Genomic DNA, 26,071 nt, shown 5'->3' on the forward strand with positions numbered 1-26,071 from the left:
GTAAAATTCACTTACCAACTTCATCAGCTTTCACAAGTTTCGTAACAATGGACCGTAGTGATGTAGCTCCAGCCGAGCTGAACATGTCGAGAACAGGCCCCAGGAAGTACACTGTTCTGCTGGGGGCCATTGCGTACACAACACTCGCGGCCACTCTGCTGAGGCAGGCCACTATGCCGATAATGCTGTCCTCTATCTTCCATCGCTTGATGAACAGGTATATTGTTATGAAGGAACCTGCAAAAGAAACTGACATTATTACAACATTCAACATCGAATAAAAAGCTAGTTCGCAAATACAGGGGTCCGAATATGATTTTGTCCCATTCGGTGTCGAGACCCTTGGTCCGTGCGGTCCTAGCGCTATAAGGCTTTTTAGGGAAATATCAAAATGGTTAGTCGACATCACAGGAGACAAAGAATTAGTCTAGCCATTCAAAGGGGGAACGCTGCCAGTATCTTCGGAACCTTGCCTAAAGGGACTTCTTTTAATAATTTATTTTAGTTATTATATTATATTTTTTAGGTTCTTTGCTTTAATATTTTAGATTCTAGTTTTTAATTTAATTTAATTATTTTTATTCGTTTTTAGTTTTAACTCAGATGTAACCTAATACTTGAATATACATCTAATTAAATCCAAAGTTGGTTGTTTTCATGCTTATTAGCTATTCTTCTTCCTACAAGTGATGTAGTAGGTAGGTACTTATAGCTAATAATACAATCTACTCCATAATATTATTATGTTAGTTACCTACCTCTGTTTTATCGTAACATAATATATGGCTTAAAAAAACTGCAAAAATCCTTACTAAGCAAGTATTTATAACGTTAAATAATAAGAATAAATATATAAATACCCAGATAATTTAATTAGTACCTACCTGAGTAGGTATCTATTTAAGTTTTTTTTATTTTTTTTTATTTTTTATGGAGACACACAGTATTAACAATAAACAAAAGGTAACACAAATACAAAGCACACACACCACAACAGTCTCCAACGAAAAGTTATCACAGAATTAAAACACACAATAGCCGGGTATAAGAAGGTACATAGGATAAGAACAGAAAATAGGTAAATTACATAAATAATGAAGTAAAAACAAAAACGAAACAAAACTGACTAGTGAAGCTAGTCAGTTTTGGATATAATGTCCCTAATTGCAGATTTATATTTCGTTTTAAGTTCGTCGTCATTTCGAAACTACGATCTACGATTGTGCTTTTAAGAATTTCCCACAATAGTAATATTTACAAAGTAAATAACTATCTTTATTTACTTCCCTATTATGATACAATAGTTACTTAATCATATTATTTATTTTTGCTGAGAGTGCTCTTTCTATGTAATGAGATGCTATCAACCTAATTAATATCTAATGATTAATTAGTAAGAAGAAATGTACTTATAATATCAGAAATCAAACATCGCTACGGAAACTTCCGGTAAGTGAATTGAATGCTTTTTACTATGAAACTGTGTCTACAAGATAAAGTTGAAAACTAAAACCCGACTGCGATCGTCTTAATAAACGCTGAAATACTAGAGTAAAACTGTTTTTCTGTTCCTTGGCATATTTTAATGTTGTTGTACATTTATATTCATGAGCTCAGAATTTTCTCCTCTTTCATTTGAGATCCCACTCTATACAATAGCAAAAAAAAAGTTTTGTAGACCTCCACTTTTTTTGATGTAACATTACATATCTATGTGTAACATCCGGTAGGCCAATTTTTTTCGTATAAAATATAGCCGATGTCACCCGGAACTTTACAACGAATCAATTGACACCTCATTCATCAAAATCGACCCAGTAGTTGCAGCACTACGGTGGAACACACAGGATCTGGATACAAACATACATACATAGACTGCTGAAATCATTATCCTTCCTTTTAGCTTTGCCGTAGTCGGGTAATAAAAATATTATAAAACAAATATTTAAACGTTTTAAGGACTTTTGAAAAATAATAACCGTATCTTATCGAAGGGGACCGAATAAAATAACATTAGGTATAGCCTACCTACGTACCTAAGTAATTATAATAATTTTCCACTTATGGTTCGTTAAGCATAAGAGGAAAATATTATTATTAAACGTGCTCACCTAATATTGTTCTAGATAGGTACAGTAATATCAGATGTACCTGATAAGATCTAAGTAATTTAATGTGTTATTCATTAAAGCGACGCAATTATAAGCTAACGTAGACAGCTTGAAATAAAACGAACCAAAAACTACTAGTCCGGTCAATTTAGACATTCGAAGCTACATAAATTCACAACAAGCTGAAAATTGGTATAATCGTTCAAAATATAATTATAAATAAAATTTGAAAGTTCCCAATCTTTCCCCTGTTTGGATTTTTTTTTAAATTCAAGGTCAAAGGTCGAAAAATGAGTTGTTCGCGATTTTCAGCAAAACGGTAAGTTTTATCATAAAAATACTTCAGACAAAAATTGTAGACCATAAAATTATCTATAAAAAATGTATTAATACTTTTTACTTTTTTCCTACAAGCCACGGTTTCTGAGATATAATGATTTAAAAATTTGTAAAAGTTGTAATCGTCATAATATGCACACATTCCCCGCCATTTATAAGGTCCTTACTTAGCGCTTTTTTTTAACGTGGTTTCCCCAGTAGGCTTATTCCACGGGCCAGTTACGATCCTGTTAAATTTGAACTGTTGCAAAATAACGAAAATTAGCAAAGACTGGAAATGATAAAAGCGATGTATCACATGTCACCTCGTTGAAATCAAACGAATCCTCCACTGTTGGTGATTCAACATTAGAGCACGACCGGCCTTGACAATTTGTACATGCCAGAGAACGAAACAGTCCAACTTTTTTACAACCACATTTAGCACTGCATCCACATGCACTTTTTGCAGTTACAAAAAATTGTGTTCAGCACAATTTATAAAATATGTTATTACATAAAATTTTCAAAATATTATGTTTAATCACAGAAATCGTCCAGTTACAGTTTTTATAAGTAACTATAAATTTCCGTAAACCCGTGCCTCATTGTTGCAAGAATAAACAAATTAGTCAAGTTAATTTTAATTTGTAACAGAAAAAAGATAAAACCAAACGAATTTTTCTTTGTTTCGTAAAAGTCCGTGAAGCTAGTGATGAAATAGGTACTTTAACAGGTCGCTTAAAATACAAAAAGCAATCAATGAATCAAGTTGGCAACGCTGATTCAAGACATCATGCATTTCTGTGGCAAATAAAATAGCTACGTATTTTATTATTTTTCAGATGAAAATACTAATTTTTCAATAGCTATTGAAGATGCATTGCCCACGGCTCATTTCATAATGCGATCAGCTTTACGCTAACCTTTCGCTACTTTTTGTGCAGCTACATTAACGTTAACGTCAATGCCGGACAACGCCATAATTATCGCGATAATTAACGCGTTAAACTGAGTGGCCACACTTGAACGGTTAACGTCTAATACCAATTGAATTGGGGTTAAAGTCGTCTAACGCCAAACGGCATTGTGAATGCCGTTGTACATTGAATAGGGCTACATTTATGTTTAACGCGAATCGCCGTTGAACATCGCGTTGTTGGCCATTAATGTGGCCGGGACATTTACAATGAACGCTATAATAGTATGCGTAGATGCGTAGCGAGGGGCCTATTAGGTCATCTGTATGAAATTCGGCACTAAGATGACTTGATTTTCATAGCTTTTTTATACATAATAAAGATCAACGTAGCGTGTTAATGGGTTCAATGACTTATTGAATTCAAAGTTCGCTTAGTCATTGCCATATACAAGGAACCAAATGCTATAACCCGCCAAACCAAATTAAGCATTTTGTTCCTTGTATGTTGTGGTCCATGACTTCCACAAAATAACGCCTGCTTCTATACTTCATTGCCATATATTTTTACACGGCGTGAAATTTGACCTCAGCAGAACCAGGGATAACCCCCGTATGAACTAATTTAGAAAGTAAGAGATGGCATTAATTTCCGAAACACAGGACCTCTTATTAGGAGGCTCGGAGCGACGTCAACAAATGAGGCCCCTTTTTTGTTAGATATTTATTTTTCGCGAATTTCATTCCCAGAAGAGTTCATACAGGAATAATTAAATAAGTATATTATAGAAACCAACATTTTTTCTTCGATTTTACATATAAACGATTTTAATCATATCTTGTTCATACTTTAATCTTTTATGATGGCCTCCAACTCTGAACTTGCTCTAATTTACTAAATATATTCGAGGGCTTCTCAAGGTTTCATCCATCAGCCTGTATGCGTCCACTGCTGGACATAGGCCTTTCCAAGAGCGCGCCACCAAACACGGTCCTCCGCCTTCCTCATCCACCCGCTCCCCGCCACCTTCTTCAGGTCATCGGTCCAGCGGGCAGGAGGTCGTCCCACACTGCGCTTACCGGTACGCGGTCTCCACTCCAGAACACGTCTGCCCCATCGGCCGTCGGTTCTGCGACAGACATGACCTGCCCATTGCCACTTCAGCTTGCTAATCCTTTGAGCTATGTCGGTCGCTTTTGTTCTTCTGCGAATTTCCTCGTTCCGGATTTTATCCCTGAGAGTAATACCCAACATAGCTCGCTCCATAGCGCGCTGAGCGACCTTTAGTTTGTGGACGAGGCCAACTGTCAGTGTCCACGTTTCTGCTCCATACGTCATCACAGGTAGGACGCACTGATTGAAGACCTTAGTCTTAAGGCTTTGCGGTATCGACGATTCGAAGACCTGACGTAGCTTTGAAAATGCTGCCCAGCCCAGCTGAATTCTTCTGTCAGCCTCCTTGTCGAAGTTGTTCCTGCCGAGTTGTATAATCTGGCCGAGGTAGTTATATTCTTGAACAACTTCGATGCTAACATTCCCGACGGTGACGGGTCTTGAGAAAGCGTGCTCGTTAAACATTACTTTCGTTTTGTCTATGTTCATCTCAAGACCTACTCGTCTGGAAGAACAGCTTAGCTCGATCAGCATTTCCTCAAGGTCCTGCAGCGATTCAGCCAATAGAACTATGTCGTCCGCAAATCGCAAGTGTGAGATATTTTCGCCATTCACGTTTATGCCTCGACCTTTCCAGTCCAATTCCTTAAACGCGTCTTCTAAGGCACAGGTGAAAAGTTTTGGGGATATTACATCTCCCTGCCTCACACCTCTTCGTATAGGGATTGGATTGGTTTGTTGGTCTTGGACTTGGACGGACATGGTGGCGGAGTCATACAAACATCTCAACACTTGGATATAATGCCAGTCGACTTGGCATCGCTGCAATGAATCCAGAACAGCCCAGGTCTCGATGGAATCGAAGGCTTTCTCGTAGTCCACAAACGCTAGACAGAGGGGTAGATTATACTCTTGGGTCTTCTGTATAATCTGCCGTAGCGTGTGGATGTGGTCTACGGTACTGTAGCCCTGTCGAAACCCCGCCTGCTCCGGAGGCTGAAATTCGTCAAGTCTTCGGGCGAGACGATTCGTAATCACCCTCGAGAACAGCTTATAAATATGGCTTAGAAGTGAGATTGGTCTGTAGTTCTTGAGCAGACTTTTATCTCCTTTTTTGAAAAAGAGCACAGTAACACTTCTACTCCATTTTTCAGGTGTTATGCCAGTTTTGATGACGGTATTAAAGAGGTCTTTAAGCTTGTTGAGAATTGGCTTTCCTCCTGCGCGCAGGAGCTCCGCTGTAATACCGTCATCACCTGGGGCTTTGTTATTCTTCAGCTGCCCGAGAGCTATACTAATCTCGCCTACGTCGATATCCGGGAGGTCATCGGTATAGTGGCGCACAAGTCTCGCACGTTTGTCGTTCGCGGTTTGGGTGGGTGCAGGTTTTGGAGCATGGGCAGAGTAGAGTTGCCCGTAGAACTGCTCGATCTCAGCTAGCACCTCTGGTTTTGAAGCAACAGTTCGGCCATCCGATGCTCTCAACTTCGTCAGATGGCTCCTCCCAAGACTCTTAGCGAATACTTTAGCCCCTTTATTGCGTTCGATCGCATCTTTTATACTGCGGGTGTTGGCAGCACGGATATCGAAACGTATTCGCTTTTTAATGAGCTTGTTTAGAGACCGCCACTCTGGCGAAGTTGAGGACATTTCCCGTCTCTGTTGCATCAAATCCAGGGTCTCGCTAGAGATCTTGGATGGAAAGGTTTTGCCTTCTTTTCGACAAAACTTACCCCCCACTTCCCGAACGACATCCACAAGATCGCCATATTTCTGATCAACTTCGTCGGTGGTTTCCAGCAATTCGAATCGGTTCCTAAGTTCTATTTGGAACTTTTCTGTTGCATCTATGGGTTGGCATGGTGTAGGGCGAAGAGTTGACCTCATCAGACGTCGTCTCTGGAGCTGAAGGTTTATATTAAGAGAGCCTCTTACGAGTCGGTGATCGCTTCCAGTATTAAACCTGTTAATCACGGAGACATCTCTGAATATATCCCTACGATCAGTCACGATGAAGTCAATCTCATTTTTGGTCACGTTATCGGGGCTCTGCCAAGTCCACTTCCTACGAGCACTTTTCTTGAAAAATGTATTCATTAAGAACAAGCCTCGCCTTTCTAGGAAGTTGACCAGCATTTGCCCCCTGTGATTCCTGTCACCAACTCCATAGGGTCCAATCCTCGATTCGTTGCGTTCTTGTACTCCCACCTTTGCGTTGAAGTCCCCCATAACCACCGAGAAGTAGGATTTGGTAGTCTTGTCCATAGCCTCGATGATGTCTTCATATACGGCCTCTACTTCTTCATCAGAGTATGTCGACGTGGGCGCATAGACCTGCACTATTTTCAGTGAATATCGGTGGTTTAATTTAACTATAACATATGCTACCCTCGTCGACACACTACTGATCTCCACGATGTTATTTGCGAGGACTTTGTTGATCAGAAACCCCACTCCGCCTTGGGATGCCTGCTCGCCTTCTCGATAATAGAGTACGTGACCCGATTCTAGTGTCAGAGTATCCTCGCCCTCTCTACGGACTTCTGACAATCCTAAAATATGCCACTTGATTTTTTCCAACTCTACCTCAAGTTCGGCTAGGCTTTCATCCGATCTCAGTGTCCTGGTGTTATATGTTGCCAAATAGAATCGTTTGGTATGGTAGCCATCCGTAGCCCGGTGATTCTTAGCACCCCCTGCCCTACCGTGACCGCGACCGCTACCGTAGTCGGGAATAGCAGGGCTGCCGGGAACTGGGGGCCTTTGTCTGTTGGCGCTGCTCATTGGAAGTAGTGCCCATACTGGCCACGCTGGGCAGGCGGGTTGGTCAGCGCAGGGCTGTAGGCTGCTTCGCACCAGTGACGCTGCTGCCCGTCTCTGGTCTGTGCTATTTTAGAGCCCAGCAATTTGTAATGGATATCCCGCCATTTTTCGGTCGTCATTGCCTCGTTTGCTGATTCGCAGGGGGCACCACGTGCAGGTGAGGTTGACAATTGGGGTGCTAAGATGTTAGTGCACCCCCTTACCCCCCAAGGTTTAGAGGCCCCTAACCCTGGGTCCGCTACATCCGCCAAATCTAGTCCGCCAATGTCTTTTATTTCCGAGGCGGGTATAGGTGTTTTGATTGTTTGGTAATGTAATGAAATACCTGCCGTCATGGATGTTGAACCGCGGTACTTTTAAATGAGTAAGATACATACCCATTGCAGTTCTTTTGGCTATAAACAAAATTTGGGTAAGTACCTACTATTCCTTTTTTAGACTAGCGCTTGGCTGCTATCAGACTGCTGGCAAGCTTTGCTTTAATAATTATTAAGTACCTATTATTTTGTACGTTTAACTAGATTAGTTTAATAAAACAATAATAGATTAGTTTAATAAAATACGCTAAAATTGTTTAAATATTCATTAAATTGTGATCTATTTACTTGCCTAAAGCGTTTTAACAGCTAGGCAGGAAGGTATAAGGTACTGTGTTTAAAATCAAACCTATAGGTAGCTATAAGCTCCTATTTACCATAGGTATTAAAACTGACAATGAACTTGAACAATGAATTTATAATTACATTAATTTTCAATTTATATTATGCGTAATATGTGAATTAAGACTTAAGTAGGTAATTAAATACTTAGACAACAGGTGTGCACTGTGGATGTATCTACCTATCTAATTGTATAGGCTATAATAGGTAGGAATAGGTATTTATGACGCTTACAATTTCTGGTATTATGAGGAAAATGACGCAGTATTATTTATTCATTTTTATGGGTGAAACATAATATTTTAATTACTTTAACTTATTTCTAACTGTAGTTGGTACCTAGGTAAGTTACTTCAAGCAAGAGTGAATAAGCATCGTCTGGCGTGCTCTAATCTAGAACTCAACATTATATTCCAAACTAGGTTAGTAGGTAGTGTAATAACTAAGAAAAATGTTACCTATTGATAATTCTATAAATCACCGAGACAGACGGATTTCCGAATCTCGTGGAAAGGTACCTACCTAAATGTCAAAATTCAGACCTCTAAAGTCAATTGGTGAATGGGTAGATGGGGTAGAACTTCAATTACCGACATTGCTCAAAGTTGACCCATCAGAATAATTTGATAAAAAGTATGGGCCTAGGCTGACATGCATAAATGTAAAAGTCTATAAATAAAGGATTAAAAAAAAAAAAGTATGGGCCGTCAAAATTGGGCCGCATCATATTAGTGGGTGGGTAGGTTAATTTTTATCCCGAGAAATCAAATGAACCCAAGGGTTTTTTAAACAATATGAATCTACCGTCTTCGTGGACGAAATCCCGGGAATCATGTTATTTTTTATACAACAATGTAATTTAAAGATTATACTTAATATTAAAACTACACATTATTTTATACTATAATACCTATGCGTGTTATCTGTCGCTATGCAGTAATGCTTTAATTTTACATCATACCTAGGTATCTAGACTATGTTGTAATAGAACAATTACATTAAAATCACCTGTGATTACATTGATTTAATAATACGTAATAATAGAATGACTGTTAAAACCACTCATTTAATTCTTTATTTTAGTTTAGATTAATATCATTTTTATTTTTATGCTTGGAGTTTATAAGAGTAATGAAATCAGAAATGAGGAGATCCGTAGAATAACCAAAGTAATAACCGACATGGTCATAGCTCAGCGATTTGCCAAGGCGAAGTGACACGGCACATAGTTCGGAAAACCGATGGACATGGGGGTTCCAAGGCTGGAATAGCGAGCTCGCACCGTATATAGCGCCGCGTTGGAAGATCTTCACTAGGGTGGACAGACGACAACAAATTTCATTGCACTGATGCGAAAATAAAAAGAAGTTGTATCTATTTACCTACCTACCTCAGGACGAAGGGAAACAAAACGCCAAATGGCGGTGCTTTCAATAGGCTCGTCCACTCAACCCCGGCTAACAGCACCTAAGAGAATACACGGGTTTTGTGGGTTCGTATTCTTTTACCCTCGTACTATGTCCCAGTCGCAGACAAACGATAAAATTAATAATCGATCCGACAGAAGTTGGCGATAATGTAATAAGACACAGGCATTGAACTAAATTACCGACCCGAGAAGCTCTATTTCCAACAAGAATCGTATTAAATACGAAGCTTTCAAGATTTGTATATAAATTTTTGTTCGGAATGACTGGTTCTGGCGAGGTACAGGTACTCTACCTAGTACCTACCATACTGTATACTAGGTCGTTCAATACAGGACAAGGTATTTGAAACTAAATGTCCCGTTTAAAATCGGCCGTAACTTCTCAAGTAGGTAACATTTAAAGTCAGCCTTTGCGGATAAGCCGGTTTTATAAAAGCGGTTTTGTGCGTTAGTCTTTATATACTGTTTTTACTGTTTGATAAAAGTTTTGACCAAATGTTGAAAATTCCGGAAAAGAAAAGTCCCGTTTCTGGCGAAAAAACCGGAAGCTTGATTATACGATATTGGTCTCGTAAGGGCTTTTGGCCGTGCCGCCTTTAATCTCGGAAGACAATATAGTTTAAATATTATGTATGCTTTTACAAGCTTGCTACTTTATATTGTAACCCGCGGCATATCGCATAAGTATATTAGATTTAGGAGATCTGGGATATGAGCTAGTCACAGGGAAATCTGATGCTTAAATTATTTGATGTAGGTACCGCAAGATTGCATTGATTGCATAGGTAGGTACATTTGACGCTAAGCTAATCATAGGCCTAAGTGTTACTTTGTAAGGGCCCTACTTGCCACAATACTGAGTGTCTGGCTATGCATGACGTGATTTCTAATACCATTTCGTAGAAAATGTTTCTCCCTGTGTTGTGAACAATATGCAGAGTTTTCAGCTTTTATAAAATAACGAAGGCCTGGCATGCGCTGGCTTTTAGTCCACTACTACTTAGTCCATTTAGTTCGTGTTACTGATGAGTTGAATAATTAATTGTTGGAAACCAGGAGCAATTTTGGCAAAGGTAGGATAGTCACGATGTCTTAGTATACGTATTGATATCCATTTTTTAATTTTACAAAATACCAAGCTTAGTATCATATTCCAGCGTCAAAATTGCACATTTATTACTCTAACAAGAATATTATGAAATTTCTATGACTAAAGAGCTGTTATTAAAACACTCACAATAGAAACTTTCTTAAACAAGGCCTGGAAAAGTCTCGATTCAGAACGTTTTAAAATGTTGTTTTGCGCAACAACGCACGTAATTATAATATTCTTATAGCCATTGTATAAAATCAAAAGCGCTGTTTACAAAATATGATAATATTTTTAATATGCCGTAAGACTCGAGTTAACATTGCTGCATTTTTGTAGAATCTTATTGCATACAATTAGGCATTATAAAAAAAAAAAACATGATGATGCCTGCGACTTCGTCAGCGTGGATTTATGTTTGTTAAAAATCCTGTGGGAACTCTTTGATTTTCTGGGATAAAAAGACTATGTCGTTCCCCGGAATGCAACCTATCTCTGTACCGAATTTCATCCAAATCGATTAAACTGTTGGGCCGTGAAAAGCTAACAGACACAGACAGATTGAGCCTCGATAGCTCAACGGTTGAGGAGCGGACTGAATTCCGAAAGGTCGGCGGTTCAAACTCCACCCGTTGCACTATTGTCGTACTCACTCCTGGCACAAGCTTTACGCTTAATTGGAGGGGAAAGGGGAGTATTAGTCATGATAAGCAAGGCTAATATTAGACCGACACACTTTAATATAAAAAAATCCATACTATCCATTACTATCCATACTAATATTCTAAATGCGAAAGTGTGTCTGTCTGTCTGTCTGCTACGTTTTCAGGGCCCAACCGCTGAACCGATTTTAATGAAATTTGGTACAGACTTGGGGTACATCCCGGGGAAGGACATATGCTACTTTTTATCCAGGAAAATCAAAGAGTTCCTACAGGATTTAAAAAAAAAACGAAATCCACGCGGTCGAAGCCGCATCCTCTAGTAAAAAAAAAATCACTTACCAATAGAGCCAACAAGTACGGAGTATGTGAGGAACAAGCTGTAGTCAACTTCGGTGAACTTGAACTTGTAGCGAGTGAACCAGTACGTCATCTGCGCCTCACCTTTATTCCAAACGAAACATCTATTAGTCAAGCGAGTCCATTGAGCGGTCGGTCATCATCTGCAAACATTATGCTTAGCAGATTCTGCGCAACGCCAATCCATACTTCCATATTAAACTATTTTGTGTGTCTGTCTGTCTGTCTGCTAGCTTTTCACGGCCCATGCGTTCAACCGATTTGGACAAAATTCACAGAGATGTACAGAGATGGCTTGCATCCCGAAGAAGGACATAGGGTACTTTTTATCCCGGAAAATTAAAGAGTTCCCGCGGGATTTTTTAAAATCTCCATCCACGCGGGCAAAGCCGCGAGCATCACGATTCACTAAATTACGAACAAAGCCATTCAGGAGGTCTTAGGTTCGATTCCTGACAGCAGAAATCCATGTCTATAGCGGTGATAGCCCAACGCCGGCCTTCTATTTGGGAGGTCCGATCTTATCCCGACCATGCACCTCTAATTTTTTGGAGAACTATGTGTATAATATCAATTGCTTTAACGTTGAAGGAAAACATTGTGAAAAAACCTGCATGCCTGAGAAATCTCCATAATGTTCTCAAAAAGCTGCAATGCTTGTAAAGTCCGGGTTGCACTCAGAGCGGCTATCGAGAGATTTTAGCAGGTAAAAGTCGTACATACCTACATACTTTCTTACTATGAATATTATAACATTCGGAGTAAGTAACATAAAGTTATTAAATAAAAAATTAAAAACAATATAAATATGTCTTACAAACAACCTACATTAATATTTAATTAATTATATAATTAATATTAAAATTTACATATTAACATTAATTTAGTACACAATAAGCATGTGGGTTATAGATAAACTAAATCGTCTCTTGCAAATATTATACTTACTTAAAAGTTAAGAAACTTGTAAGTAGGTCCTATATTTAAAATCCGACTGTAGGAAAATTTGCTTCATAATAAGGGTAAAATAAAATGAATTAAGTTTTAGCTAATGTATGTGGGAAAGGTTATCTTCCCAGATTTTTGAAGGGAAAACTTCGCCCGGCTTTTTAGAAGCTAAAGCTAAACTAATGTTAATGGTTTTAATTTACAAACTATGAACATGTCATTTTTGATAAGTAGGTAATTAAAATCAATTATTATCAATATGAAAATCCAAAAATAATAATACTTTTATTTCATAATTAAGTATTTCATAGTTTTAAGGTTTCACATTTTTTCTAAAACTCTAAACCACACTACAACTTCCTAATACGCCTAAATGAGACAATGTGTTTATCTGTCTTTTACATTTTCACGGCTCTATCATTGAACCTTCTTGGCACAATGATAGCTTGCATCCTGAAGACAGACATAGGATATTATTTATCCCGGTGAAGCAGACTTCTCACGGGATTTTCAAGAATTTTAAATTCACGTGGATAATGTCGTGGTCATTAACTTGTCTGCCGACATAGTGGGTAAAAATGGTTTGATTCATTTACTCATAACAGATTATAAATAAACGTTGATCTCCATTGAACTCTGACATACTGTGCCATATTACTACGGAATTACGACGTAATAGAATCTAATTATATTTTACTTCCCTATTCAAACAGTGTAAATAGTTTTCGGAATATACAAAAAAACTGGCCAAGTGCGAGTCAGACTCGCGCACTGAGGGTTCCGTACTCGGGTACTTTTTCCGATATTTTGGACGATAAATCAAAATCTATTATGCATAAAAATAAATAAAAATCTGTTTTAGTATGTACAGGTAAAGCCCTTTTATATGATACCCCACTTGGTTTAGTTACCTTACTTTGAAAATTGAAATTTTAATTTTTTTTTCTGTGACGTAACCACAAGTTCACGGTTTTCGGATTTATTCCTTTACTTGCGCTATAAGACCTACCTATACCTGCCAAATTTCATGATTCAAGGTCAACTGGAAGTACACTATAGGTTTTCTTGACAGACACAACGGACGGACGGACGGACAGACTGACAGACAACAAAGTGATCCTGTAAGGGTTCCGTTTTTCCTTTTGAGGCGCGGGACCCTAAAAAACAAAACAGACCTCTGTGACCCGCTAAAGTTAAACTAGAGTGATATTCCACTGAGAACGATATCCTTTAGATATAGTGTGTTTATAAACTTCCATACTGATAAAGAGGAACACAGCATATAAAAAATAACGTAGTAATAATACTGTGATTAAAATTTAAAACAGAAGCAACTTTTTAAATAACAAGTGTAAATTAAAAATTTATAACACCCCCCAAAAGTGAAGGTTACAGTAACTAGAAAAGAACTGATAACTTTCAAACGGCTGAACCGATTTTCTTGAACTATAGCTAAGAACACTTTCGATCAAGCCACCTTTCAAACAAAAAAATCTAAACTAAAATCGGTTCATTAGTTTAGTAGCTACGGTGCCACAGACAGATACACAGATACGCAAATACACAGATACACACGTCAAACTTATAACACCCCTCTTTTTGAGTCGGGGGTTAAAAATAGCAAAAAACGAACTGGTGGTTCACCAGCTGATGTGTGATAACCGCCGGCCATGACATTTGCAGCACTAGAGAGAACAAAATTATATAGCTTACTCTGAGTGCTAAATAAATAAAGGCCTATTAATATTTTGTAATGTCGTATAATAAATACTTCATAATAATAATAATAAAGACAATCGCGGGATATCATTTTTAATGACCTCTTATATCTGTTTTTAAATTTGATATTAATAAATAAACGTAAATACTTATTGGTAGGTATCATAATTCTCTGGACAATATTTACCTACTGAATTTCAATAAAACGTACTTACCTACTTAACATGGAATTAAAAATTTAAAAAGCCGAGTGTGACATACTTGTATATAGTTTCCCTAACTTGTTACAAATAATTACAAACTTGACATTGGCTAATCTTTGTAAAGCCAGTCGAGAGAGCAAAAAAAAAGCCGAGTGTGAGCTTTAATTTTTTTCTAATCGATTTTTATTTTGTAGTATGTTAGTAGGTACCTACTCTTTATTTTGATTATAAGGTTTACTAGTGATTTAGCATAAAACTTACAATACATAAAAATTTTTGAACATGCAAATTGCACAGTGTAGTGTAAATTATTACCTATTATTTTAAAGTAGGTACTTAAGCATAACATGCATGCCGCTCACTTGAGCGGCATGCACTACATAGGTACCTACTCTACTTAAATAATTTTATACTGACAATTATCAAAACAAAAATTTCATAAAATGTCTGGTCAATATCCTCTAAGGCTGAGATGTACTTATAGAATGTAGGTATAACTTTGACTTTATTTATACTTGAAACATAAGACTGAGGTAAGTCATAGTAAAGCTGGGACACACCAAACGCGTATGCAGCACGTAAGCGTAGACGTAGCGCGTACCATGACGTTGTAATGTATGGAACTGTATGAGATATGGCATACCGCTTGCGTGACGTGAACGTTCGCGTAGACGTAATGCGTGCTGTCATGTCTATGGATTCACGGGGGTCACTACACGCGTGGTCACGTGCACGTGCTTGGTGTGAATCGGCTCTAAGTGTACACTAACGCTATATAGAATCTCGGTCTAAGGCCTAGCCCGCACTGCTATTTTTATACGCGGATAATAAATCGCGCGAATTTTATTCGCGTACGGAATTTCACCTGCCCGCACTGCGAATGCGACGAGCGCAATACAACTCTATACTACAAAATGTACAATGTAATGTACTAAACATGTACAAAATATCGCGCGAATTTGTATCAAATAACACATATTTTCCGCGCGAATTTCAAATCGCAGTGCGGGCATCACTATAATATGAGTGCAAATATTATAGGATTGCGAAAAAAAAAATTGCGCGATTTTTACTCGCTGTGTGGGCTAGCTCTTATGTAGGAAAAAGAATATATTATCAGCAGCACAAAAATACGTTTTCTTCGAGTCCTCTTTTGATAATACTGCTCTACGTGTCTTTCGTTATTATAGTCGTAAATACAATTAATAAAAGTTACAGCATTACTTCAGTTGAATTGGTAATAATTATGTTACTTATCAAGTTGTGTTTGCACCTAGTCTGATAGATCACGTTGACGTCAAGTTATCAATGTCCTAACATTTGGCCTGTACTATATTTTAATCGTCTTTGTGTTTCAACCGTGCACAATACCTACCTTACGACCCGAAGTTTGCCAACGAGACACTATTACTAAGACAAGATAAAATTAAACAGCACTAAATCCCTACTACTACCCGCGAACTGCCGATAAATAGCGATAAACATAGTATAACGTAGTATTTCTGTCTCTCGGACTTTACCATTTCACCCACATCCACATTCACATACTTACTTTATTTATATTTATGAACTCAAAATTGATCGATCTGATCATCATCAAATCGATCGATCGATTTGTTCGATCATTTGATATCCCACTCGATACAATAACAAAAACAATTTTTGGAGACCCCCACTTTTTTGGATGTACCTAATATCCGTCCGGCCGATTTTTTCGAATCGATTGACACCTCATTCATCAAATTTAGCTCAGAAGTTTAGGCGCTACATTGGGACACACATAAATACAAATCTATATAGGTACATACATGGACTGCTAAAATCATAACCCTTCCTTTTGGCTTTGCCGTAGTCGAGTAAAAAATAAAAAAAAACATTAAAAATAGACTCCATTAAAATTAAAAGATAAATCGCGTCCATTGTTAATGAATTTAAGTTTTATCAACAAAACGGCGGAAAAATGACTATTTTTAACTTTTAATATGAATTATTTATTCATGAAAATTGTTAATGCGAGCATTATTACAATTTACATCAACGTTATACTTAATTATTATTCACACCATACAATTTTATGAAGTTACTGAGATATTATTGTGAGTAAATATAGGATGACTCATAATGTATCAGACAAATACCTTTTCATAAAAAACGCTTTATTCTTGTCAGTAAGCCTATTATACATTACCAAAAAAAACCTAGGTAGCTATTCCAGGTTCTCGCGGTTCTCTTTCAAAACCCATGTCAATAAATATGTAAAAGATAAGTAACTAAGATGTATAAGTTTTTCAAAAATTCCAAGGCTCGATTTATAAGGATACAAAAGTAGGCTTTGTCTATCCACGGGATGCAAGCTAAGTATCGCTATCAACTAAGTACGAAATTTTGTCACAATCGGTTTAGATGTGCAAACAATATGGTGTGGTTCGTGATCTGTCGTCTATGCCTACTATTTTACATCAATGGTAAACTGTGAGGCCTATTTTTAGGGTTCCGTACCTCAAAAGGAAAAACGGAACCCTTATAGGATGACTTTGTTGTCTGTCTGTCCGACCGTCCGTCGCGTCTGTCAAGAAAACCTATATGGTACTTCCCATTGACCTAGAATCATAAAATTTGGCAGGTAGGTAGGTCTTATAGCACAAGTAAAGGAATAAATCTGAAACCCGTGATTTGTGGTTACATCAAAGAAAAAAAATTAATGTGTTTTAATTTTCAATGTAAGATAACTAGGCCTATACCAAGTGGGGTATCTCAAGAAAGGGCTTTACTTGTATATTCTAAAACTGATTTTTATTTATTTTAAAGCATAATGGTTTTTGATTTATCGTGCAAAATGTTGGAAAAAATACCGGAGTACGGAACCGTAGATGCGCGAGTCTGACTTGCACTTGGCCGGTTTTTTAAAATATAATTTCAGGGTATCTAGGTCAGCCAAAACAAAAAAAACCTTGGTTCAGCTTTGTTTTTATTGTTATCATTCCACAATATCCAAATAGCTAATTAATAACTATACATTTTTACTATGGACTTTAACCTTAGATAATAATTACTTTGTTTAAAGTAAACAAACCTATTCAAGCGGTTCGCTTAGTAAGCAATGAACTCTATCAAACAATCTAGTTACCTACTACAATAATTTATTAACCTTAATCTGTGTCACTGCAATAGTTAAAGAAAACAATCAAAAGTATTTACTATTTTTAAATGATTGCTTGTTGTTTTATTTTTCTGCCCTATGCCAAAAGCCTATAGAAAAAGCGAAAGAAATTGCACATTGAACTAAAAATCTTAGGAAACAACCTCTACTAATTTTTTTATCACTGGAGATGAATGTTGGGTCTCTGCTTCCTTTTTAACCCCCGACCGAAAAAGAGGGGTGTTATAAGTTTGACGTGTGTATCTGTGTACCTATCTGTATATCTGTCTGTGGCATTGTAGCTCCTAAACGAATGAACCGATTTTAATCTAGTTTTTTTTTGTTTGAAAGGTGGCTTGATCGAGTGTTCTTAGCTATAATCCAAGAAAATCGGTTCAGACTTCAGACGTTTGGAAGTTATCAGCTCTTTTCTAGTTTTCTTATAAAGGTTTTTGTGTCGGGGAGTTTTTAAGTTTTGAGTTATTCAAATATTAACCGTGCCTCAAATCATAAGTCATAATAGTAAAAGGCTTAAAATATTTACTAAAAGTTTTCGATGCTACGAGTTATGTTCTTTTATTTTGGGAAAATGAAAATTTCAAGATAAAAATATTGCAAATATTTGATAATGGCACTTTTTCGATTGATATTATTATGCCTTGATATTTGTTACAGGTTTATAGCACATCAACAACGAGGGGAAAAAGGAAATTTACATTCGGCCATAAAATGAAAATAAAATCAAGCGATGCGAGCGCATGTGGTGTACTTTTACGACAACAATTTATCACACACGCCAGTTTTTGATAATGAAAAACACAATATAATTTCATAATAAGTTATTGATTTTTATTATAAATATATAATATGTACTTAGACCCCGTTCTCGCGACTTTATCCGCGCAAGTTTCAGTTTTTTTCAATCCCGTGGGAACTCTTTGATGTTCCGGGATAAAAAGGATGTATGTCAGAATCAGTTAAACGGATGGACGGTGAAAAGCTAGCAGACAGCTAGACAACATACTTTCGCATTTATAATATTAAGTATTGGATATAAATATTAGAAGGTATAGATGATTCCTAATTTTGTAGATTACCTATTACGTTCTAAGTACAATCAAACTTTCGCAAATTGACATCTTTGATGAATCAATGGGCTTGCATTCCGGATACGGATACAGGCTACTTGTATCCGTACTATCCGTCTCCGGAATACAAAATACTCTGTAATAAATAGTTTATGCCAGCGACTTATGCGGTGATGATTTAGGTTTTTGAAAATCTCGTGGAAACTCTTTGATTTTCCGGGACCAAAAGTAGCCTATGTCCTTCCCCGTCATACAAGATATCTTTGTACCATACGTCAAAATTGGTTAACCGGATGGACGGTGAAAAGCTAGCAACCAGATAAACAGAAAGACAGGTAGACACACTTTCGCATTTATAATAACATTAATAAGGATAAAAATAGAAATACTTTACCTAAAACAGGTCCTACGATGAACATGTATGCAAACATAACTAACACGATTTGCAAACGCCGCGAGCCCTCGCGCTGCTTTAATGCTACATTCACAGTTGCCGCGAAATCTTGCACCGAGAACATGGAGAGCACCGTTTCAGGTACTTCGTCATCAATATTCTTCTTCTTCTTTTCCTTCAGCCTCAGAAGGATATACACAAAACCAGTCATGTAGAAAATACACGCTACAGTAAAAACACCGTAATAACCAAAACGTTTTGTCATTATTCCACTAAGAGCGAGCCCGATCGGCCTGCTGAGAGTCAATATAGCTGTGATAATCCCTAAACGAAAAGTCCGTTCAGAATCACTTGTGATATCCGTGACATAGCTGTATACCGCCATTGTCATTGCAACACGACCACCAGCCAATGCTGGAGGCAGGCCCTCGATTATGGCCGTTTCGTTTAAACCCACTTGGAGAAAGAATACTGTACTCAGGATAATGCCGAAACATGATAAGAGTTTTCCTAAAATCGGGAACACCATGAAGCTCTTTCTGTTCCCTGTGCGATCGCTCCACGCACCCACAAACAGGGTTAAAATGCCAGGCAGTGCTGTCTGTAAAGGGAAGCTCCACGCCGTCATTCCCGCCACCATCTTCTGAACATTCTTCTCTTGCTCTGTATAATTGTGTGTGCGACCTTGCATGATGTGGCTGCACGTCTCCTCGTCGTACTTTAAATTTACTAGGCACGATTTCTCTAAACACAAATTCTGTACAGCTAATCCCGCTAAAACACTCGGTAGCACGTAACATATTACATACGGTTCCACTGTCACTTTTGATTTCAGAGCCCATGTCTTTTTGATGAACTCCTTCAACCGGCCACTGAATTTTTTTTCAGATTTTTTTATATCTTTCTCATACGATTTGCACTTGCATGATTCTATACTCAAGATCTTTTCGGGCACTTCGACCCGCAACGTCATTTTGATTACCGATCGCCAATATACAGTTCATTTGCTTTTAGCATACTACGCAAACTATACCGTTTATTTTGTTAAATTGACGTAATGTTTAGGGTATTTATTCTGAGGAAATATCGTGCCGATTTTTAATTTAATAGTCGCGACCGCACGGTGGCGCGTGCAGCTTATGATTGGCCGTTAAGTAGTTATGTTGCGTCTGTTTTTGAGAGCTTGAACTCGACTACTGCCTATCAGCTGGCCACTGTTACTTTTTACTTTGTTATTTATCTCGCTGTAAATATTATATTGCTTCGCTGAACTTAGTTTATTAACAAACTGAAATTGAGAGGCACGTTCAGTTTTAGTACCGCAACCTTCCCATAGCTCGCCTTGAGAATTTTTACATGAATTAGTACCTATCCCTAAACTATTCAACAAAGTATTTTTTACAATAATTGAAATAATTTGACTACGTGTTTCAATCAATCAAAAGCACTATGCAGACATCACGTACATGTTCGTCCTAATTTTGTTATAAAGTCGGTCAAGATGAAAATTGCGTAATGATATTATTATAAAATTAGATGGATGCCATTGACACTGGCAGTAATTTGTGAATGAGCTCTAAAGAAAAAGCAATTTTGCCCCAAGGTTTTTAATTGAAGTTGTTCTCTTTCGTAAAATGGATTTAAAAATTATTACATTAAATACAAACAAAGATCTTTTTAGGGTTCCGTAACCAAAGGGTCAAAACGGAGCCCTATTAATGTCACTCTGCTGTCTATCTGTCTATCCGCGTGTCACAGGTCTGTAGCTCGTAGAAACCAAATATTGAATTAGAAATTTCAATTAAAATATTTTTTGCAACAACGATTTATAAAATAGTTTTTAAGCTGTAGCCAAAACAAATTAACATTTTTTGGGTTTTTCATGATGTTCATAAATTATTATGTACGTAACGCTAAAAGAGCGAGGCCCGACTCGCACTTGACCGGTTTTTTTAAAGACTCGTGTAAACGAACTTTCGCAAAGATATAATGTTTTCATATTTCACTCACAGCTGTGGCAAGTTGCAACCTATTATATCGACATCGCATTCAAATGAAACCTATATAATTTGAAGTTATTACCTTTACCGTGACTGAAACCAAAAATATTTTAATTGTGTTGCAGTAGAATTGAGGTGGTAAAGACTTGATTTAATTGACGTATCATAGAATTTCGAGAATTACTAATTGATCTGAGAAATCGCATTTTTAGTAAGAAGATTGAAAATACAGTCTGCGGGGTCCGCGTCATATTTCTACGATGAAAACAAAAAATGTTAGGCCGGTACGCCGTATATAACTATTATAGCTATTATTTTTTTTTCTTTTCGAATTTTTAATAATATTCTATTAAAAAAGATTAGTCTTAGTCCGGTCAAAATATGGGCAATCAGAGGAAATAACTCGTGCATTTTTGTAAAATGGTACAGCTTTATGTCTGATCCGTCCGTCTGTATGTCAGCGGAGTATGTATCTCATGAATCATATTAATATAATAGGTAGAAAGTTGAAATTTCCGAAAAATATTTCCAGCAACTTCCTGCCTTTTTATCAAGATGTCAATCTAGCGGGCTGGACTCTGGAGATGTCAGTCAGCACAAGCTGTTCTTATCGGTAAGTTACGCGTTGTCCACTCCTTGACGTGTCCACCCCAACGGCCATCGTTTCTGCACATTGCCATTTGAATAGCTTACTAATCCTTTGAGCTAAGTCAGTTACTTTACAGATAAGCCTCAATAGCCCAACGGTTATAGGAGCGGACTAAAATCTGAAAGATTAGCGGTTCAAATCCCACCTGTTGCACTATTGTCGTACCCACTCCTAGCACAAAAGTTTGTGTGTGTGTGTGTGTGTGTGTGTGTGTGTGTGTGTGTGTGTGTGTGTGTGTGTGTGTGTTTGTTACTCCTTCAAGCAAAAACTACCAGACGGATTTGGCTGAAATTTAGAATGTAGATAGATAATATCCTGGATTAGCACATAGGCTACTTTTTATCCCAGAAAATCAAAGAGTTCCCATGGGATCTTTAAAAAACGAAATCCACGCGGACGAAGTCGCGGGCATCCTCTAGTGACTAATATTCTTTAAAAAACACTGAATCTGCGACGAATTTCTTCATTTCCGCTTCTCTCAGGAAGACACCCAACATAGCCCGCTCCATAACACGCCGAGTGACTTTGAATTTGTGAAGGGGGCCATTAATTGTGTTACCAAGTTTCCTTTTCATATGTCAGCAGAGGTGACTTTAAGAGAAGTTTCCCAAGCGTGCTCCACAGCGCTTTTCACACAAATGGTTCTTTCTCATTTTGAATTACCTGTGTCTGTGATTTTCCAGATAAAAGGCTGTTATGGTTAGTTCAAACGAGAACCAAACTACGTGTGTTTGGAGCACGCTACGAATAAACTTCTCTTAACATATGTGCACCAGCTAGATGGACGTAATAAGGTTAACGGTAAATATTAGCATGGCAACAAATAATGTGGCAAGATTTTCCACAAGTATTAAATACAAGTAATATATTTAATTGAAGGATTGTATATGCATTGATATTGATGCAGGTCACAATGGATGCATTGTTAAAATTACCCGTTCAAATTTCACGTTATTGCGGTTAATTACCTCCTAATTACCTACTCTATTGTGTGAGGTTATATTTTGGTAAGTAGTTCAATTAATATGATTTCTGTAAAATGAATGACTGTTGTCAACTGAAAGTACTGCTTAACCATCCCATGTATACCTGGAGGCTATTTGTTATTGAGGCTATTATGTGTTGTGGACATAGGCTATGCGTTGTCCCGGAAAATCAAAGGCTTTAGTCAACGAATAGCCTATGTCCACGGAATTCTAAACAACCTGAATCCACGTGGATGAAGTTTGTAATATATAATATAAGTTTAAACTTGCACCACCTACCTCTAATATCTATAGCTATGTCCTTTGCAGCATTTTGGTTGCCTGGATCGAAGAGATCGCTAGGTAGCCGATAAGGCCGCCAAATTGTACCTGCCTATATTTTTGTTTTGCTGTGTACCAATCTGTTTTCTGTATTAATTTTGTTTTGTACAATAAAAGTTATATACATTCAATTAGTATCCTATAGAGACAGGCGCAGGACACTTTTTAGCTCGGAAAATCAAAATCACTGGATTATAAAAAAATCTAGGTCACGCGGACGAAGTCGCAACCTAAATCTAATAGGTAATGTCTCTAAACATCTTCACCATATTATCTGGTAGAGAAAACGGGTTTCTAATGTAAAAAGCAGCAGGCATAAAAATATTAAGCTAAAAGCTGTATCTAATGACCACCAAAAGTAAGATTTCATATTTAAGTTATTTAATAGACCGTAAGTTTGGTAACAAATCGAAGAAGAAGGAAGAGAAGGTAAAATGTTTTGCATTCAAAGCATAAAATTGATCAAATTGATTAGATTTATATTATTTAATTTCCTATGTCGTTAACGCTAAACGCGTAGTGGGAATCGTTTACGTAACTTGTCGTTTGTCTCATTACCTACTGTATCGGAATTACCTAGGCAGCTACATATTTATATTCCAATATGGTTAATGGAAAATTTTATAGGACTATGGTGTCTATCCATACCTACTTCTGCTAGTAATTACCTCTTGATTTATGCACAAGTTGTACATAATATTGGCTGTGTTTACTTACTTTCCAACATTTCAAGTAATTATTCAGTAGAATTGTTTAAAATCTTGGGTCTATACTATAGGTATTATAGTTTACATTAGGGCACTGAATATATAGATATATTTTACAAGTACGCTGGAAGAGGTGGGTCCATGCAAAATGAGAACTTTTTTGCCGATTCAAGGCGATTGTGTGCGGAAGGAGAGTGCCGGAGATTAGAATTATTTCACACTTTGTATCACGTTATCTCGTCCTAATACTATGTTGACGGATGTTTCGTTACTAACACTTAGTTCCGAGTACACTCACTGCTGCTATATCCGCGACAAAATAGTGAAAATTAAGTTGACTCAAAAACAGGTCGGCAATTGCAAGTCCAGCGTGTATTATCTTACCTAATGAAGATCGCTGGCACAGAGTCAATGACAGGATGGGGCACGTGAATGAATGTAGTGCAAATTATGTTGTATGAAGTAATTCATACTAGACCGTGCCCCGCCCGTACTGTTTCCGGACTCCGGACGCAGTGGTACAGCACCGTGCTGTGCTAATTCATTGTTATTAAATACTAGAGGATGCCCGCGACTTTGTCTGCGTGGATTTAGGTTTTTAAAGATCCCGTGGGAACTGTTTGATTTTCCGGGATAAAAAGTAGCCTATGTCCGTCTCCGGGATATAAGCTAACCCTCGACCTTTCGTCAGAATCGGTTAAACTGTTGGGCCGTGAAAAAGTAGCAGACCGACAGACAGACACACTTTTCTATTTATAATATTATAGTATGGATTCAGGTCTCGAAGTGATGAGACTTGAGAGTATCCTCGAATCGGTAAATAAGGAAAAATACAACATCACACAGTGTCTTGGTCCTAAAATATAAGACTCAATTATCATGACGATAATGTAATTAGCGAGGAAGCACGTAAAAACGTATTTCATAGTGCGTTCTTTGATGTAAATATGACGTTTAGGCTATTTACGAACAAAAGTTCGAGATAATTTATAATATTACACTGTAAAATTATTATTATTGCGTTACTAAAAATAAATAGGTATTAATAATGGAAAATTTCTACCTGATATATCTACTTATGTAATATAGTAAATATTTGAAAAACAAATAGATAGACAACATCAAGATAAAAATACAAAAAAAAAACAAGTAAAACTATGATTTCTAATGTTATTTTCTAAGATACTACTATCGATTGATTTTAGATTAATCAAGGAAGATTCACGGTATACCTTGCAATCACGCGTCATAGTCAGGCGATTGAAGGCAATTATTTATCAATAGTTTTGTATCCGCACATGGCACGGTCTGGCATGAACTAGATATTTCAATGCTAATAGGTACCGTACTAAATTCTTCGTGGTATCGAGCTGCGCTCTGTTTAGGTACAGGCACGGTCCGTAAAGGGTATAAGATAAATCCACCCTAAGTAAACCCTAATTCAAATAAAAACAGCATCATTGTTTTGCTATGCAAATTGAACGTAATATAAGTATAATAATAACATTTAATAAACATTTAATATGTATACGTATATTTTGAAACAACAAGATGATAGTTAGGCACCTACCCACTATAAAAAAAAAATTGATCCGTTAAATTAAATGAGGTATAAAAGCGACCATACACACTTGAGTTTGATTAATCTTACATTAAGGCTTGAATCTTTAAACTTTTCAAAGGAAGTCCAAAACTCCCTAACTATTAAGCTATCGGGGCATCTTGATTCAAATACTAAGCTTTAAAAACTTTGAAAACAGTAAGTACTAATAAAAAAAAAAAAAAAAATAGTAAGTAGGTACTACTGCGAAAGCTGACTTTAGTAAAGCCGCGGAAAAACTAGTTATTAAAAATCTGGTAGAATAAAATCAAAGCGCCTGGTAATGAATTACAGCAATCACGCTTTAGTGGACTATAAGAATGTTATTTCAAAGCTTTTTAGAAAAATAAAACCTATCGTACTTATGATTAAAATTTTAGATTTTAGCGCTACTCGTGAAGGTTAAAATAAGAATTAATAAATTAAAAGAATATGACATTATTTATCCTAAGCGAAAAAGTCTCGAATACCTACTTACCTTTACGACACTAATAATGCAATTGGCTTCTAAAAAAACGGTGACAACCTACTGGTTAGGGCGTCGTCATCGGCTTCTAATACAGGGGTCAGGATTTCGATCCCAGCCATGCACCTAACTTTCCGAAGTTATGTGACCCAAAAAGACGGATGTTATAAGTTTGCCGTGTGTATCTGTGTATCTGTCTGTGGCATCGTAGCTCCTAAACTAATGAACAGATTTTAATTTAGTTTTTTTTTTGTTTGAAAGGTGGCTTGATCGAAGGTGTTCTTAGCTATAATCCAAGAAAATCGGTTCAACTGTTTGAAAGTTATCAGCTCTTGTCAAGTTACTGTAACCTTCACTTGTCGGGGG

General features: G+C 37.1%; 1 protein-coding gene across 1 annotated transcript in view; it reads right to left on the reverse strand.

The window, feature by feature from the left end:
* LOC123876006 (proton-coupled folate transporter-like) overlaps positions 1-20,181 on the reverse strand; it is a 28,397-nt gene extending 8,216 nt beyond the window's left edge. The window contains exons 1-3 of the mRNA XM_045922143.1: positions 18,977-20,181; positions 11,468-11,569; positions 16-237 (exon numbers count right to left, since the gene is read on the reverse strand). Of these exons, the coding sequence (XP_045778099.1) occupies positions 16-237; positions 11,468-11,569; positions 18,977-19,949 (1,297 nt within the window). The 5' untranslated portion in view covers positions 19,950-20,181. The remainder of the gene's footprint in view (positions 1-15; positions 238-11,467; positions 11,570-18,976) is intronic.
* Positions 20,182-26,071: the final 5,890 nt, after the last annotated feature.

This window comes from Maniola jurtina, chromosome 20 (assembly GCF_905333055.1).
Source record: "Maniola jurtina chromosome 20, ilManJurt1.1, whole genome shotgun sequence".
Classification (NCBI taxonomy): domain Eukaryota; kingdom Metazoa; phylum Arthropoda; class Insecta; order Lepidoptera; family Nymphalidae; genus Maniola; species Maniola jurtina.